The sequence below is a fragment of the Hyla sarda genome, chromosome 5 (assembly GCF_029499605.1).
Source record: "Hyla sarda isolate aHylSar1 chromosome 5, aHylSar1.hap1, whole genome shotgun sequence".
Classification (NCBI taxonomy): Eukaryota; Metazoa; Chordata; class Amphibia; order Anura; family Hylidae; genus Hyla; species Hyla sarda.
The window spans coordinates 20,297,176-20,313,300 of record NC_079193.1 but is presented as its reverse complement, the minus strand read 5'-3'; the positions used below and the strand labels follow the sequence as shown (position 1 = coordinate 20,313,300).

Below are 16,125 nucleotides of genomic sequence, written 5' to 3'. Positions count from 1 at the left end.
TAGTGTTGATAGTATTAGTAGTATTGATAGGGGTTGTAGTACAATCACACTTATCCCTCTAGTATTAGGATTACTAGTTATATAATTAGTAGTATTGATAGTATTAGTAGTATTGATAGGGGTTGTAGTACAATCACACTTATCCCTCTAGTATTAGGATTACTAGTTATATAATTAGTAGTGTTCATAGTATTAGTAGTATTGATAGTATTAGTAGTATTGATAGTATTAGTAGTGTTGATAGTATTAGTAGTATTGATAGGGGTTGTAGTACAATCACACTTATCCCTCTAGTATTAGGATTACTAGTTATATAATTAGTAGTGTTGATAGTATTAGTAGTATTGATAGTATTAGTAGTATTGATAGTATTCGTAGTATTGATAGTATTAGTAGTATTGATAGTATTAGTAGTGTTGATAGTATTAGTAGTATTGATAGGGGTTGTAGTACAATCACACTTATCCCTCTAGTATTAGGATTACTAGTTATATAATTAGTAGTGTTGATAGTATTAGTAGTATTGATAGTATTAGTAGTATTGATAGGGGTAGTAGTACAATCACACTTATCCCTCTAGTATTAGGATTACTAGTTATATAATTAGTGTTGATAGTATTAGTAGTATTGATAGTATTAGTAGTATTGATAGTATTAGTAGTATTGATAGGGGTTGTAGTACAATCACACTTATCCCTCTAGTATTAGGATTACTAGTTATATAATTAGTGTTGATAGTATTAGTAGTATTGATAGTATTAGTAGTGTTGATAGTATTAGTAGTATTGATAGGGGTTGTAGTACAATCACACTTATCCCTCTAGTATTAGGATTACTAGTTATATAATTAGTAGTATTGATAGTATTAGTAGTATTGATAGGGGTAGTAGTACAATCACACTTATCCCTCTAGTATTAGGATTACTAGTTATATAATTAGTGTTGATAGTATTAGTAGTATTGATAGTATTAGTAGTGTTGATAGTATTAGTAGTATTGATAGGGGTTGTAGTACAATCACACTTATCCCTCTAGTATTAGGATTACTAGTTATATAATTAGTAGTATTGATAGTATTAGTAGTATTGATAGGGGTAGTAGTACAATCACACTTATCCCTCTAGTACTGTTATGTTATCTTTTATTCTTTCTGATCAGTTTGTGGATTCTTGTGGCTCCTTGTAAGTCAATGATCTCCTGCTGCTTCCCTGCACTGTGCTGTCACTGGGGCATGTGGATTCCTCCTGAGTACTTTTGCCTTTCTTGTTGTTGTAGTTGTTGTGCAGCTTTGTTGCTGTGAACTAGTTGGACGGGTTGTAGGGTGTTGCTGTCTCTTGTGATCCTCTGGCCAATGGCACCAGATCCACCCTGCTGTGCGTAAGAGCGCAATTATGGATTTAACCAAGCCTATAGTGCCCCAGCCAGCAGTGTCTGCACACTCCCCAGCCAGTCAGTGCGTCTCCTCCAGCCTCCCTCCTCCTCCAGCCTCCCTCCTCCTCCTCCTCCTCCTCCTGCTGCTGCTGCTGAGGGATCACTAAGGAAGCCTCCTCACACTCTCACTCACTAGTATAGAGACAGCTCCAGCTTAGGGTATGGAGGCCTGATCCTTCCTGTGGAGAAAGATACAGAGACCCCATCATCACCATCATCACCATCATCATCATCACCACCCAGCAGCTGCTGGCACCAGAGCATGACAGGAGTCTATGAGAGAAGGGTCCCAGCCATCAGAACCAGTGACTTCCACTCTTCCTTCCAGGCTCCCAGCATCATGCATCACCCATCCCAGGATTCTCCCACCTTACCTGAGTCTTCAGCCACAGATTCTGGCTACTACAGCCCAGGAGGGGCTGCTGCCCACCATGGCTACTGCTCGCCCACCTCTGCCACTTATGGGAAGGCTCTGAATGCCTATCAGTACCAGTATCATGGAATGAGTGGATCTGCCGGGAGCTACGCTGCCAAAGCCTATTCAGAATACAGCTATGGGAGCCCCTACCACCCTCACCACCAGTACAGCGGGGCATACAACAGGGTGCAGCCCCCCAGCACTCAACCAGGTAAGAAGGGGCATCAGCTGGGGCATCCTGGAGTGTTGGCACCCGGCAGAGCCCTTCTCCAGGGCTGGGTGTCTGCACTGCCGGCTATTCGTGGCTGCGGTTCTCTGCGGCCATAAATGTGTCTGTGTCTCTTCCTTCTGGGTTTTATCTCCATAGAAAGAGAGAGGAAGAGAGAGAGGAAGGCGCCGCCAGTCACCACCGGAGCAAACCGCAAACTATTCCCAAAAAGAAAACAAAACAAGTTATATCCAGCAGGGAAAGGGGGCTGCCACATCCTCTGTGCCCCCAATAATATACCCAGTAGGGAAAGGGGGCTGCGACATCCTCTGTGCCCCAATAATATACCCAGTAGGGAAAGGGGGCTGCGACATCCTCTGTGCCCCCAATAATATACTCAGCAGGGAAAGGGGGCTGCGACATCCTCTGTGCCCCAATAATATACCCAGTAGGGAAAGGGGGCTGCGACATCCTCTGTGCCCCCAATAATATACCCAGCAGGGAAAGGGGGCTGCGACATCCTCTGTGCCCCCAATAATATACCCAGCAGGGAAAGGGGGCTGCGACATCCTCTGTGCCCCAAATAATATACTCAGCAGGGAAAGGGGGCTGCGACATCATCTGTACCCCCAATAATATACCCAGTAGGGAAAGGGGGCTGCGACATCCTCTGTGCCCCCAATAATATACCCAGTAGGGAAAGGGGGCTGCGACATCCTCTGTGCCCCAATAATATACCCAGTAGGGAAAGGGGGCTGCGACATCCTCTGTGCCCCCAATAATATACTCAGCAGGGAAAGGGGGCTGCGACATCCTCTGTGCCCCAATAATATACCCAGTAGGGAAAGGGGGCTGCGACATCCTCTGTGCCCCCAATAATATACCCAGCAGGGAAAGGGGGCTGCGACATCCTCTGTGCCCCCAATAATATACCCAGCAGGGAAAGGGGGCTGCGACATCCTCTGTGCCCCAAATAATATACTCAGCAGGGAAAGGGGGCTGCGACATCATCTGTACCCCCAATAATATACCCAGTAGGGAAAGGGGGCTGCGACATCCTCTGTGCCCCCAATAATATACCCAGTAGGGAAAGGGGGCTGCGACATCCTCTGTGCCCCCAATAATATACCCAGCAGGGAAAGGGGGCTGCGACATCCTCTGTGCCCCCAATAATATACCCAGCAGGGAAAGGGGGCTGCGACATTGCTTTTCCCCACGATATTGTTCCCACAAGAACCCAGTGTACAGTGGGCTGCAAACCGTGTTCCCAATACTATATTCAACAGGCATTCAGTACCCAGCGGGAGGCGAAACTGTGCCCCCAATATTGTGCCCAGATGGAGCCCAGTGGAAGAGGCTGCAGGACTATGACCCAATACTCTGCACAGCAGGGATCCGGGCAACAGGGGGCTGCAAAACTGTGCCCCCAATATTATACGCAGCAAGGATACAGGGCACAGAAGGGCAGCAATACTGTCTGTGCCCATAATACTATATACACCGTAGTGTCCAGTGCGCCCGATATTATACTGACCAAGGGGGACAGTAATACAACCGCCCCCCAATAATATACCAAGGGCAGAGCGGTGCTATCTCCCCAATAATATACTAGCAGTAATCTGAAGGATTGGGGACAGCTGTGCCCCCAACATGATTTTATACGGGATACATAGAGAGGAAAGACCCTCCAGCTACTGTACCTAAAAAGTAACATAATCATCGGATAATCCAGGGACTTGCAGAAAAGGATAGTAAATGTGTAAATCCGTCTGATTCATGGATTTCATGGATTTATTCTTTCTTACTTTCTTTCCATATTTTTACGTGGAATAATTTGGGGGTCCAGGTGTAGGTCTATGAGCAGATTTTAGGCTATTTCGGGGGACTCTTTCTGTAGTTCTGTATTGAAATATATATATCTGACATCGCTGTTCATTGTGGTGTGATGTTATATTTGGGGGGATCATTGTGGTGTGATTTTATATTTGGGGGGGCATTGTGGTGTGATGTTATATTTGGGGGGTCATTGTGGTGTGATGTTATATTTGGGGGGGTGATTGTGGTGTGATTTTATATTTGGGGGGTCATTGTGGTGTGATGTTATATTTGGGGGGTCATTGTGGTGTGATGTTATATTTGGGGGGTCATTGTGGTGTGCTGTAATATTTGGGGGGTCATTGTGGTATGCTGTAATATTTGGGGGGTCATTGTGGTATGCTGTAATATTTCGGGGGTCATTGTGGTATGCTGTAATATTTGGGGGTCATTGTGGTGTGCTGTAATATTTGGGGGGGTCATTGTGGTGTACTGTTATATTTTGGGGGTCATTGTGGTGTGCTGTAATATTTGGGGGGGTCATTGTGGTGTGCTGTTATATTTTGGGGGTCACAGTGGTGTGATGTTATATTTTGGGGGTTACAGTGGTGTGATGTTATATTCGGGGGTCATTGTGGTGTGCTGTTATATTTTGGGGGTCACAGTGGTGTGATGTTATATTTTGGGGGTCACAGTGGTGTGATGTTATATTCGGGGGTCATTGTGGTGTGCTGTAATATTTTGGGGGTCACAGTGGTGTGATGTTATATCTGGGGGGTCATTGTGGTGTGCTGTAATATTTGGGGGGTCTTTGTGGTGTGAGATGAGAATAATCCAGGTCGGTGGTTTGATGTATTATTATATTTCTGGGTGACATTTTGTATGTGCATTGGTACATGTGTATTTTGGGCATGGAGGGATGGGTGTGTGATGAGTTATGGTGCAGGGGGGGTGCCCTGTATATTGTGGTTTGGGGGGGGCAGACTGTGAGGAGCAGTAGGCCCCCCTCAGTGTGACTTGTGACCGCTGTCTCTGTCTGGCTGGAGCAGGGTGACCGCTGGGTGCGGAGATTACAGGGCTCAGGGCTTTGATGTGTGTCTGGCCCCGGCCTGGGGTTTCCCTTGGATTCTTCTCCATAGACATTAAACAGAGTCTGGTGCCTGCTGCTCCGGCTGCCCAGACTCCCTGACCGCAGCCTCATTCATCCCTCCTGGGCAGAGCTCCACCGTACAGCCCGGGGCAGCACCACAACATTACAAGACTGGTACTAATACAATATATACTGAGACTGCACTGCAATAATATACACTGAGACTGCACTGTAATAATATATACTGAGACTGCACTGTAATCTATGACCACAACATTACAAGACTGGTACTAATACACAACACTGGGAGAATACAATGTATCACAGTCTGCACTGCAATATAATATACATTATATACTGAGACTGCACTCTAATAATATATACTAAGACTGCACTGTAATAATATATACTGAGGCTGCACTGTAATAATATATACTGAGACTGCACTGTAATAATATATACTGAGACTGCACTGTAATAATATATACTGAGACTGCACTGTAATCTATGACCACAACATTACAAGACTGGTACTAATACACAACACTGGGAGAATACAATGTATTACAGTCTGCACTGCAATATAATATACATTATATACTGAGACTGCATTCTAATAATATATAGTAAGACTGCACTGTAATAATATATACTGAGGCTGCACTGTAATAATATATACTGAGACTGCACTGTAATCTATGACCACAACATTACAAGACTGGTACTAATACACAACACTGGGAGAATACAATGTATCACAGTCTGCACTGCAATATAATGTACATTATATACTGAGACTGCATTCTAATAATATATAGTAAGACTGCACTGTAATAATATATAGTAAGACTGCACTGTAATAATATATACTAAGACTGCACTGTAATAATATATACTAAGACTGCACTGTAATAATATATACTAAGACTGCACTGTAATAATATATACTGAGACTGCACTGTAATAATATATACTAAGACTGCACTGTAATAATATATACTAAGACTGCACTGTAATAATATATACTGAGACTGCACTGTAATAATATATACTAAGACTGCACTGTAATAATATATACTGAGACTGCACTGTAATAATATATACTGAGACTGCACTGTAATAATATATACTAAGACTGCACTGTAATAATATATACTGAGACTGCACTGTAATAATATATAGTAAGACTGCACTGTAATAATATATAGTAAGACTGCACTGTAATAATATATAGTAAGACTGCACTGTAATGTACAATATATACTAAAACTGCACGCTAATAATATATACTAAGACTGCACTGTAATGTACATTATATACTGAGACTGCACTGTACTCAACAATATATACTAAAACTGCACTCTAATAATATATACTGAGACTGCACTGTAATAATATATGGTAAGACTGCACTGTACTTTACAATATATACTAAGACTGCACTCTAATAATATATACTGCACTGTAATGTACTCTGAAATATATACTAAGACTGCACTGTAAATTATAATATATACTAAGACTGCACTGTAAATTATAATATATACTAAGACTGCACTGTAAATTATAATATATACTAAGACTGCACTGTAAATTATAATATATACTAAGACTGCACTGTAAATTATAATATATACTAAGACTGTACTGTAATCTATGACCACAACATTACAAGACTGGTCCCTAATACACAACACAGATAGAACACAATGTATCACAGTCACTACTGCACTGTAATCTACAATATATACTAAAACTGCACTGTAATCTTCAATATATACTAAAACTGCACTGTAATCTACAATATATACTAAAACTGCACTGTAATCTACAATATATACTAAAACTGCACTGTAATCTTCAATATATACTAAGACTGCACTGTAATCTACAATATATACTAAAACTGCACTGTACTCAACAATATATACTAAAACTGCACTGTAATCTACAATATATACTAAAACTGCACTGTAATGTACAATATATACTAAAACAGCACTGTAATCTACAATATATACTAAAACTGCACTGTAATCTACAATAAATACTAAGACAACATTGTAACAGCCTCTCTGTACAATTATGCTATAAATCTCTGATGTCATATATAATAATAATAATTGGACAGTAATATACCCCTGTACAACACTGTAATATAAACGTAAACTAGACAAGAAAATAAGCTATACTGAACGATTGTACAATAATTTAGGAAGGTTCTGTGATCTGCAGCTCTCTATAATAGTTCTATAATGAAACGAGATAGAGAATAATAACTACACTAAAATACAACAATATAATATCCTGTAATGTAATAGACAACATTATATGATGATGCCATAATCTAAGACATAAAAACTGTAGTACAATAATATTATTCTATTAGGAAAGGTGCATTATGCTAAACTATATCATCTATACTGTATTATACTAAACAATACTAAATATAATACTAAACTATATCATCTATACTGTATTATACTAAACAATACTAAATATAATACTAAATTATAATATATATAATACTAAACTATATCATCTATACTGTATTATACTAAACAATACTAAATATAATACTAAACTATATCATCTATACTGTATTATACTAAACAATACTAAATATAATACTAAACTATATCATCTATACTGTATTATACTAAACAATACTAAATATAATACTAAACTATATCATCTATACTGTATTATACTAAACAATACTAAATATAATACTAAACTATATCATCTATACTGTATTATACTAAACAATACTAAATGTAATACTAAATTATAATATATATATATAATACTAAACTATATCATCTATACTTTATTATACTAAACAATACTAAATATAATACTAAACTATAATATATATATAATACTAAACTATATCATCTATACTTTATTATACTAAACAATACTAAATATAATACTAAACTATAATATATATAATACTAAACTATATCATCTATACTGTATTGTACTAAACTATAATATATAAAATACTAATCTATATCATGTATACTGTATTATACTAAATGATACTATATAATACTAAACTATATCATCTATACTGTATTATACTAAATTATAATATATATAATACTAAACTATATCATCTATTCTATATTATATTAAACAATACTAAATATAATACTAAACTATATCATGTATACTGTATTATACTAAACTATATTATATATAATACTAAACTATATCATCTATTCTGTATTGTACTAAACTATAATATATATAATACTAATCTATATCATCTGTACTGTATTATACTAAACTATAATATATATATAATACTAAACTATACCATGTATACTGTATTATACTAAATGATACTTTATAATACTAAACTAAATCATCTATACTGTAACTGTATTATACTAAATTATTCTATATATAATACTAAACTATATCATCTATACTGTATTATACTAAACTATAATATATATAATACTAATCTATATAATCTATTCTGTATTATACTAAATTATTCTATATATATAATACTAAACTATATCATCTATTCTATATTATACTAAATTATACTATATATAATACTAATCTATATCATCTATTCTGTATTATACTAAACTATACCAGCTATACTATAGTATATAACATTATGCTAAACTAAACTATACCTCATATTGTATTATAAGAAACAATACCACATAATATACTAAAATATACAATATATATTATGGTATATATTATATAGTCTAGTCTTGTATGTTGTATTATTTAGTATATTATGGTATATATGATATAGTCTAGTATTGTATGTTGTATTATTTAGTATATTATGGTATATATGATATAGTCTAGTATTGTATGTTGTATTATTTAGTATAATATAGTATATATGATATAGTCTAGTCTTGTATGTTGTATTATTTAGTATATTATGGTATATATGATATAGTCTAGTCTTGTATGTTGTATTATTTAGTATATTATGGTATATATGATATAGTCTAGTCTTGTATGTTGTATTATTTAGTATATTATGGTATATATGGTATAGTCTAGTCTTGTATGTTGTATTATTTAGTATAAAATGGTATATATGGTATAGTCTAGTATTATATGTTGTATTATTTAGTATAAATAATATTATACTCAATACCACACCAAACGATACCAGCTATATTATATTATGCTAAACTAAACTATACCTAATATAGTGTTATACTAAACAATACTACACAATATACTAGACTATACAATATATACATGTTATATTATACTCAATACCACATAAAAGACTAAACTATACATATATACTATTCTATATTTTACCAAATAAAACTATACCACACATACTATATTATACTAAATAATACAACATACAAGACTAGACTATATCATATATACCATAATATACTAAATAATATAACATACAAGACTAGACTATATCATATATACCATAATATACTAAATAATACAACATACAAGACTAGACTATATCATATATACCATAATATACTAAATAATACAACATACAAGACTAGACTGTACCATATATACCATAATATACTAAATAATACAACATACAAGACTAGACTATATCATATATACCATATTATACTAAATAATACAACATACAAGACTAGACTATATCATATATACCATAATATACTAAATAATACAACATACAAGACTAGACTATATCATATATACCATAATATACTAAATAATACAACATACAAGACTAGACTATATCATATATACCATAATATACAAACTAATACAACATACAAGACTAGACTATATAATATATACCATAATACACTAAATAATACAACATATAATACTAGACTATATCATATATACCATAATATACTAAATAATACAACATACAAGACTAGACTATATCATATATACCATAATATACTAAATAATACAACATATAATACTAGACTATACCATATATACCATAATATACTAAATAATACAACATATAATACTAGACTATATCATATATACCATAATATACTAAATAATACAACATACAAGACTAGACTATATCATATATACCATATTATACTAAACAATTTCTTATAAACGATATCATAATAAACCACATATAATACTAAACTCCACCTTACATAATATATTATATTAAACTCTTTCACATATACTAGTGAATACTAAAAAAAATATTATATGTTAGAGAATGTATATTATACTAAACTATACCATATATACTATAGCAGTAAATATTCTACATTGCTAAACTGTACAGTAAATAATTGTATAATGCAACAATTTTTCGAATAATTTGCTACACAATTTTGGTATAATTCACTATAATAGGCCACTTTATACTATTGTACTATCACACAAACTGTATCGCACTGTCGTGATAAACTAGATGTTGCAAAACTACAACTCCCAGCATGCCCGGACAGCCGTTGGCTGTCCGGGCATGCTGGGAGTTGTAGTTTTGGAACATCTGGAGGTCCACAAGTTGGAGACGACTGAATTAGAGTATATAGTGTTTTATGTTGTTTATATTATACTGTATTATTGATTCCTATATATTGTGTCAGGGCTGCAGTAATATACGAGAGTGGAATGTGCAGGAAGAAACATTAGTGTAAAGAAATATAAAGCAGAAAATACTATTCTGGTGTAATGATAACATAACATGCTAGGAGGTATAATACAACACATACATGTACTATATGGTAATATAACACTATAACACTTATATGTGACACAGGATACACTATTGGGATGACATCACTGCAGTGTAATATAAAGCTTTATATATCTATAATGATAACATAACATGCTAGGAGGTATAATACAACACATACATGTACTATATGGTAATATAAACACTATAACACTTATATGTGACACAGGATACACTATTGGGATGACATCACTGCAGTGTAATATAAAGCTTTATATATCTATACTGATAACATAACATGCTAGGAGCTATAATACAACACATACATGTACTATATGGTAATATAAACACTATAACACTTATATGTGACACAGGATACACTATTGCGATGACATCACTGCAGTGTAATATAAAGCTTTATATATCTATACTGATAACATAACATGCTAGGAGCTATAATACAACACATACATGTACTATATGGTAATATAAACACTATAACACTTATATGTGACACAGGATACACTATTGCGATGACATCACTGCAGTGTAATATAAAGCTTTATATATCTATACTGATAACATAACATGCTAGGAGGTATAATACAACACATACATGTACTATATGGTAATATAACACTATAACACATACATGTACTATATGGTAATATAACACTATAACACTTATATGTGACACAGGATACACTATTGGGATGACATCACTGCAGTGTAATATAAAGCTTTATACTCATAGAATGGTCTCTATTTATTTTACATAATCTGATCGATCATATTGTAATCTCCAGCGATACATTGTATAGATAATGCAGTGTCCTAACGATGGGAAAAGACTTCCAGTGGGATTAAATTGTATTATCTTTCCATCTCCTATCTATCTATTTATCTATCTATCTCATATCTATCTATCTATCTCATATCTATCTATCTAATATCTATCTATCTCATATCCATCTATCTCATATCTATCTATCTATCTCATATCTATCTATCTATCTATCTATCTTATATCTATCTATCTCATATCTATCTATCTCATATCTATCGATCTATCTATCTCATATCTATCTATCTCATATCTATCTATTTCATATCTATCTATCTATCTCATATCTATCTGTCTATCTCTCTCTCATATCTATCTATATATCTATCTATCTCATATCTATCTATCTATCTATCAATCTATCTCTCTCATATCTATCTATCTATCTCATATATATCTACCTATCTATCTATCTTTCTATCTATCTATCTATCTGATATCTATCTATCTCATATCTATCTATCTCATATCTATCTATTTATCTCATATCTATCTATCTATCTATCTCATATATATCTGTCTATTTCATATCTATCTATTTATCTATCTATCCTTCCATCTATTTCATATCTATCTATCCATCTATTTCAGATATATTTCTTTCTATTTATAAATCTATTTCAGATATCTGTCTATCTATCTATTTATTTATCTATCTTTCCATCTATCTATAATATATCTATCTATCTCATATCTATCTATCTATATATCTATCTATCTATCTATCTCATATCTATCTATCTATCTCATATCTATCTATCTAATAACTATCTCATATCTATCTATCTATCTACCTATCTATCTCATATCTATCTATCTATCTCATATCTATCTCATCTCTATCTATCTATCTATCTATCTATGTATTTATTTCTTATCTGTTTATCTATTATCTATATATCTATGATCTATCTACCCAGGTGTCCATTTATCTATCATTACCTGTTGTAACTTTCACTGACATTATGTCACCTTTATCTCACGCATCTTTAACCCTTTCTTCCCCAGAGAAAGAAGTGGCAGAACCAGAAGTGAGGATGGTGAATGGGAAACCAAAGAAAATAAGAAAACCCAGAACTATCTATTCCAGCTTCCAGCTGGCGGCTCTGCAGAGGAGGTTCCAGAAGACCCAGTACCTGGCACTGCCCGAGCGGGCCGAGCTGGCAGCCTCCCTGGGCCTCACACAGACACAGGTAGGAGATGTAGCAGAGCTGGATGTGTTATGTGACGCTTCGGGTGCATTTATTGTACTTAATATAGTAAATACAAGAGGACAGTGTTCCCAAACACGCGGCTCTCCAGCTGTTGCAAAACTAGTTAACCTATCATGATGGGAGTTGTAGTTTTCTAACAGATAGAGAGAAACACTGCAGCATTCACTGTAGTCCAGCTGCAGTGTTTTCCTGTTACATGCCTATTTTCTATAACTTGCGTTTTTTTTTCTATAACATGCGTTTTTTGCGTGTGTGTATTTGTGTGCAGTGATACAATTCACAACAAATCTGCACAGGATCCTGTCCGTGTGAACGTACCCTGCCACTGTTTTCCAAACAGTGTGCCTCCAGCTGTTGCAAAACTACAACTCCCAGCATGCCCGGACAGCCTTCGGCTGTCCGGGCATGCTGGGAGTTGTAGTTTTGCAACAGCTGGAGGCACACTGTTTTGGGAAACACTATCCTATACCATGGCTCAGTGAGGGTACTGATAACCCTGAGCTGAGTAGTAGTGCCGGTTACCATATGCAGATTGGTCCTATATTTAGGGTCCTGTACACCCCAGTGTCTGTCTGAACACTGGGCCCTGTGTCATCCACCACCTCTAATCCGCTCAACATGTGCAACATATTACAGACCTCTCCCCAATCAGATGTAAATGGCTGAAATCAGAGCTGCGGGTTTGTTACAGATAATTCGAGACAGAAGTCTGTCCGGTACAGAATAATATCATTATTTTAAGGATCTACATCTTCTGCGAGGATGTCTCCATAGAGGACTGAGAGGGGTTAATGGGGAGAGGTCTGTGAGACACAGGAGGGGAGGGTGTCAGATGTAGCAGTGCTGAGGTTGTCATTATGGCAGGAAAAGGGGGGAAATCTACTGGATGAGCTGTGTGATGGGAAAGATGTGTTATTCCTGATACACATGAGACAGAGATAAAAGACACAGAGATAGAGGGATGATAAAAAGATAGATAGATAGATATGAGATAGATAGATAGATAGATAGATAGATATGAGATAGATAGATAGATATGAGATAGATAGATATGAGATAGATAGATATGAGATAGATAGATATGAGATAGATAGATATGAGATAGATAGATATGAGATAGATAGATAGATAGATAGATATGAGATAGATAGATAGATAGATAGATATGAGATAGATAGATATGAGATAGATAGATATGAGATAGATAGATATATATGAGATAGAAGATAGATAGATAGATAGATAGATAGATATGAGATAGATAGATAGATAGATATGAGATAGAAGATAGATAGATAGATAGATATGAGATAGATAGATAGATATGAGATAGATAGATAGATATGAGATAGATATGAGATAGATAGATAGATAGATATGAGATAGACAGATAGAAGATAGATAGATAGATAGATAGATAGATATGAGATAGATAGATAGATAGATATGAGATAGATGGATATGAGATAGATAGATATGAGATAGATAGATAGATATGAGATAGATAGATAGATATGAGATAGATATGAGATAGATAGATATGAGATAGATAGATAGATATGAGATAGATAGATATGAGATAAATAGATAGATAGATAGATAGATAGATATGGGATAGATAGATATGAGACAGATAGATATGAGATAGATAGTTAGATTATAGATAGATATGAGATAGATAGATAGATAGATATGAGATAGATAGATATGAGATAGATAGATATGAGATAGATAGATAGATTATAGATAGATATGAGATAGATAGATATGAGATAGATAGATAGATTATAGACAGATAGGAGAGATGGATATGAGACAGAAAGATAAATAAATATATATGAGATAAATAAATGATAGATATGAGATAGATATGAGATAGATAGATAGATATGAGATAGATAGATATGAGATAGATAGATAGATAGATAGATAGATAGATAGATATGAGATAGATAGATAGATATGAGATAGATAGTTCATATAAATCCGCAGCACACAGGTCCAATATGGTGAAAAAGAAAAAACTTTCGTCCATCATGTGAATGTCATACAGCTGTATGACATTCACATGATGGAATAAAGTTTTTTCTTTTTCACCATATTGGACCTGTGTGCTGCGGATTTATATGAACTTTCTGTGAATTGGGACCCCTGACCCAGGTCTGGTTCTGCGTGCACCCACAGATATTGAGCTCAAGGGAGTGCTGTTTCTCTTTGGATTACTAGATAGATAGATAGATATGAGATAGATAGATAGATATATGTTTACTACTGATGAAGTGACGTCATCTCCTGTGATAAAATGATACATTTTTATTATGATGACATCACATGACTCAACAACAATTCTTCTTCCATTCCAGGTGAAGATCTGGTTCCAGAATAAAAGATCTAAGATCAAGAAGATCATGAAGAATGGAGAGCTCCCCCCTGAGCACAGCCCCAGCTCCAGTGACCCCATGGCCTGCAACTCCCCACAGTCCCCAGTGGTTTGGGAACCCCAGGGCTCCTCCAGATCTCTCAGCCATCACCCCCATGTGCACAGTCACCCCCAGACCTCCAACAACTCCCCGGCCTCCACTTACCTGGAGAACCCCAGCGTGTGGTACCCAGCAGCCAACTCCCTCAGCTCCCACCTACAGAACCACAGCTCCCTACAGCACCCACTAGCGCTGGCGTCTGGGACTCTCTACTGAAGAGCTGACGATTGACTCTTTCCCATCCTCTCCTTTATTTTGTTGGCTTTGGACAATCCTCCTCCTGATTCATTGTCCCAGGAGACAGTACAGACGAATGTATCAGATGGATTCTTTTTTTTTTTTTAAAAGCAAAGTATATTGTGTAAAGCTTGTGCATGTAATTTATTGCATTTCAAGGGACCTTTTTTTTTTTTTGTATTTTTTATTTTGTTATTATTATTATTATAATTTTTTTTTTTTTTTTTTACCAATGGACTTTGACACAATTTTTGGACACTATTCTCAATGGTGCCTTCAATCAATGACCTCATTTTTTTCCCAGAGAGACTTTTTTTTTTTTTTTAATGTTTATTGTAACCCATGTAAATAAATGTAGATAGAGGAAGTAAGTTGTATATTCTGGTTAAATAAAATTATTTCGACCATGAGACATGGTGCTTCGTTGGAGGGGGGGGGGATAGGCATGGCAGGCCTGGTGGTTGTAGAATATTTGGGAGGGGGTTGATGGTGGAAACCAGACTGGGAGATTTTTTTGAGAAGGAATTGCCTTGAATATTTGTGCCTGTGTGAGCTGTGACCTGCACTGACACTTCAGCTTTGATCACAGGGGCAGGTGACATGTAAAGTTTGGAAAGAAGGATTTCTGTATTATCCGCAATGGAAACAAATTCGGACAAGCAGCAAGGGAGATGGATATAAGTCAGGTCTGCTGGGTCATGGTGAGCTGGGAAAGGACAGGAGGACATT

The 16,125-nt window shown here is 35.3% G+C and overlaps 1 protein-coding gene across 1 annotated transcript; it reads left to right on the top strand.

Annotated features, from left to right (window-relative positions):
* Window positions 1-1,505: 1,505 nt before the first annotated feature.
* On the top strand, window positions 1,506-15,786 carry DLX5 (distal-less homeobox 5). The gene is made up of 3 exons (XM_056518347.1): window positions 1,506-2,060; window positions 12,474-12,658; window positions 15,043-15,786. The coding sequence occupies exons 1-3, from the start codon at window positions 1,694-1,696 to the stop codon at window positions 15,373-15,375; spliced, it is 885 nt and encodes a 294-aa protein (XP_056374322.1). The 5' UTR covers window positions 1,506-1,693; the 3' UTR covers window positions 15,376-15,786.
* Window positions 15,787-16,125: the final 339 nt, after the last annotated feature.

Coding starts and splice junctions, on each gene's coding strand:
- DLX5 (XM_056518347.1), top strand. CDS start 1,694: ATGACAGGAGTCTATGAGAGAAGGGTCCCAGCCATCAGAACCAGTGAC. Junction 2,061..12,473: donor GCCCCCCAGCACTCAACCAG/GTAAGAAGGGGC, acceptor TTTCTTCCCCAG/AGAAAGAAGTGGCAGAACCA. Junction 12,659..15,042: donor TGGGCCTCACACAGACACAG/GTAGGAGATGTA, acceptor CTTCCATTCCAG/GTGAAGATCTGGTTCCAGAA.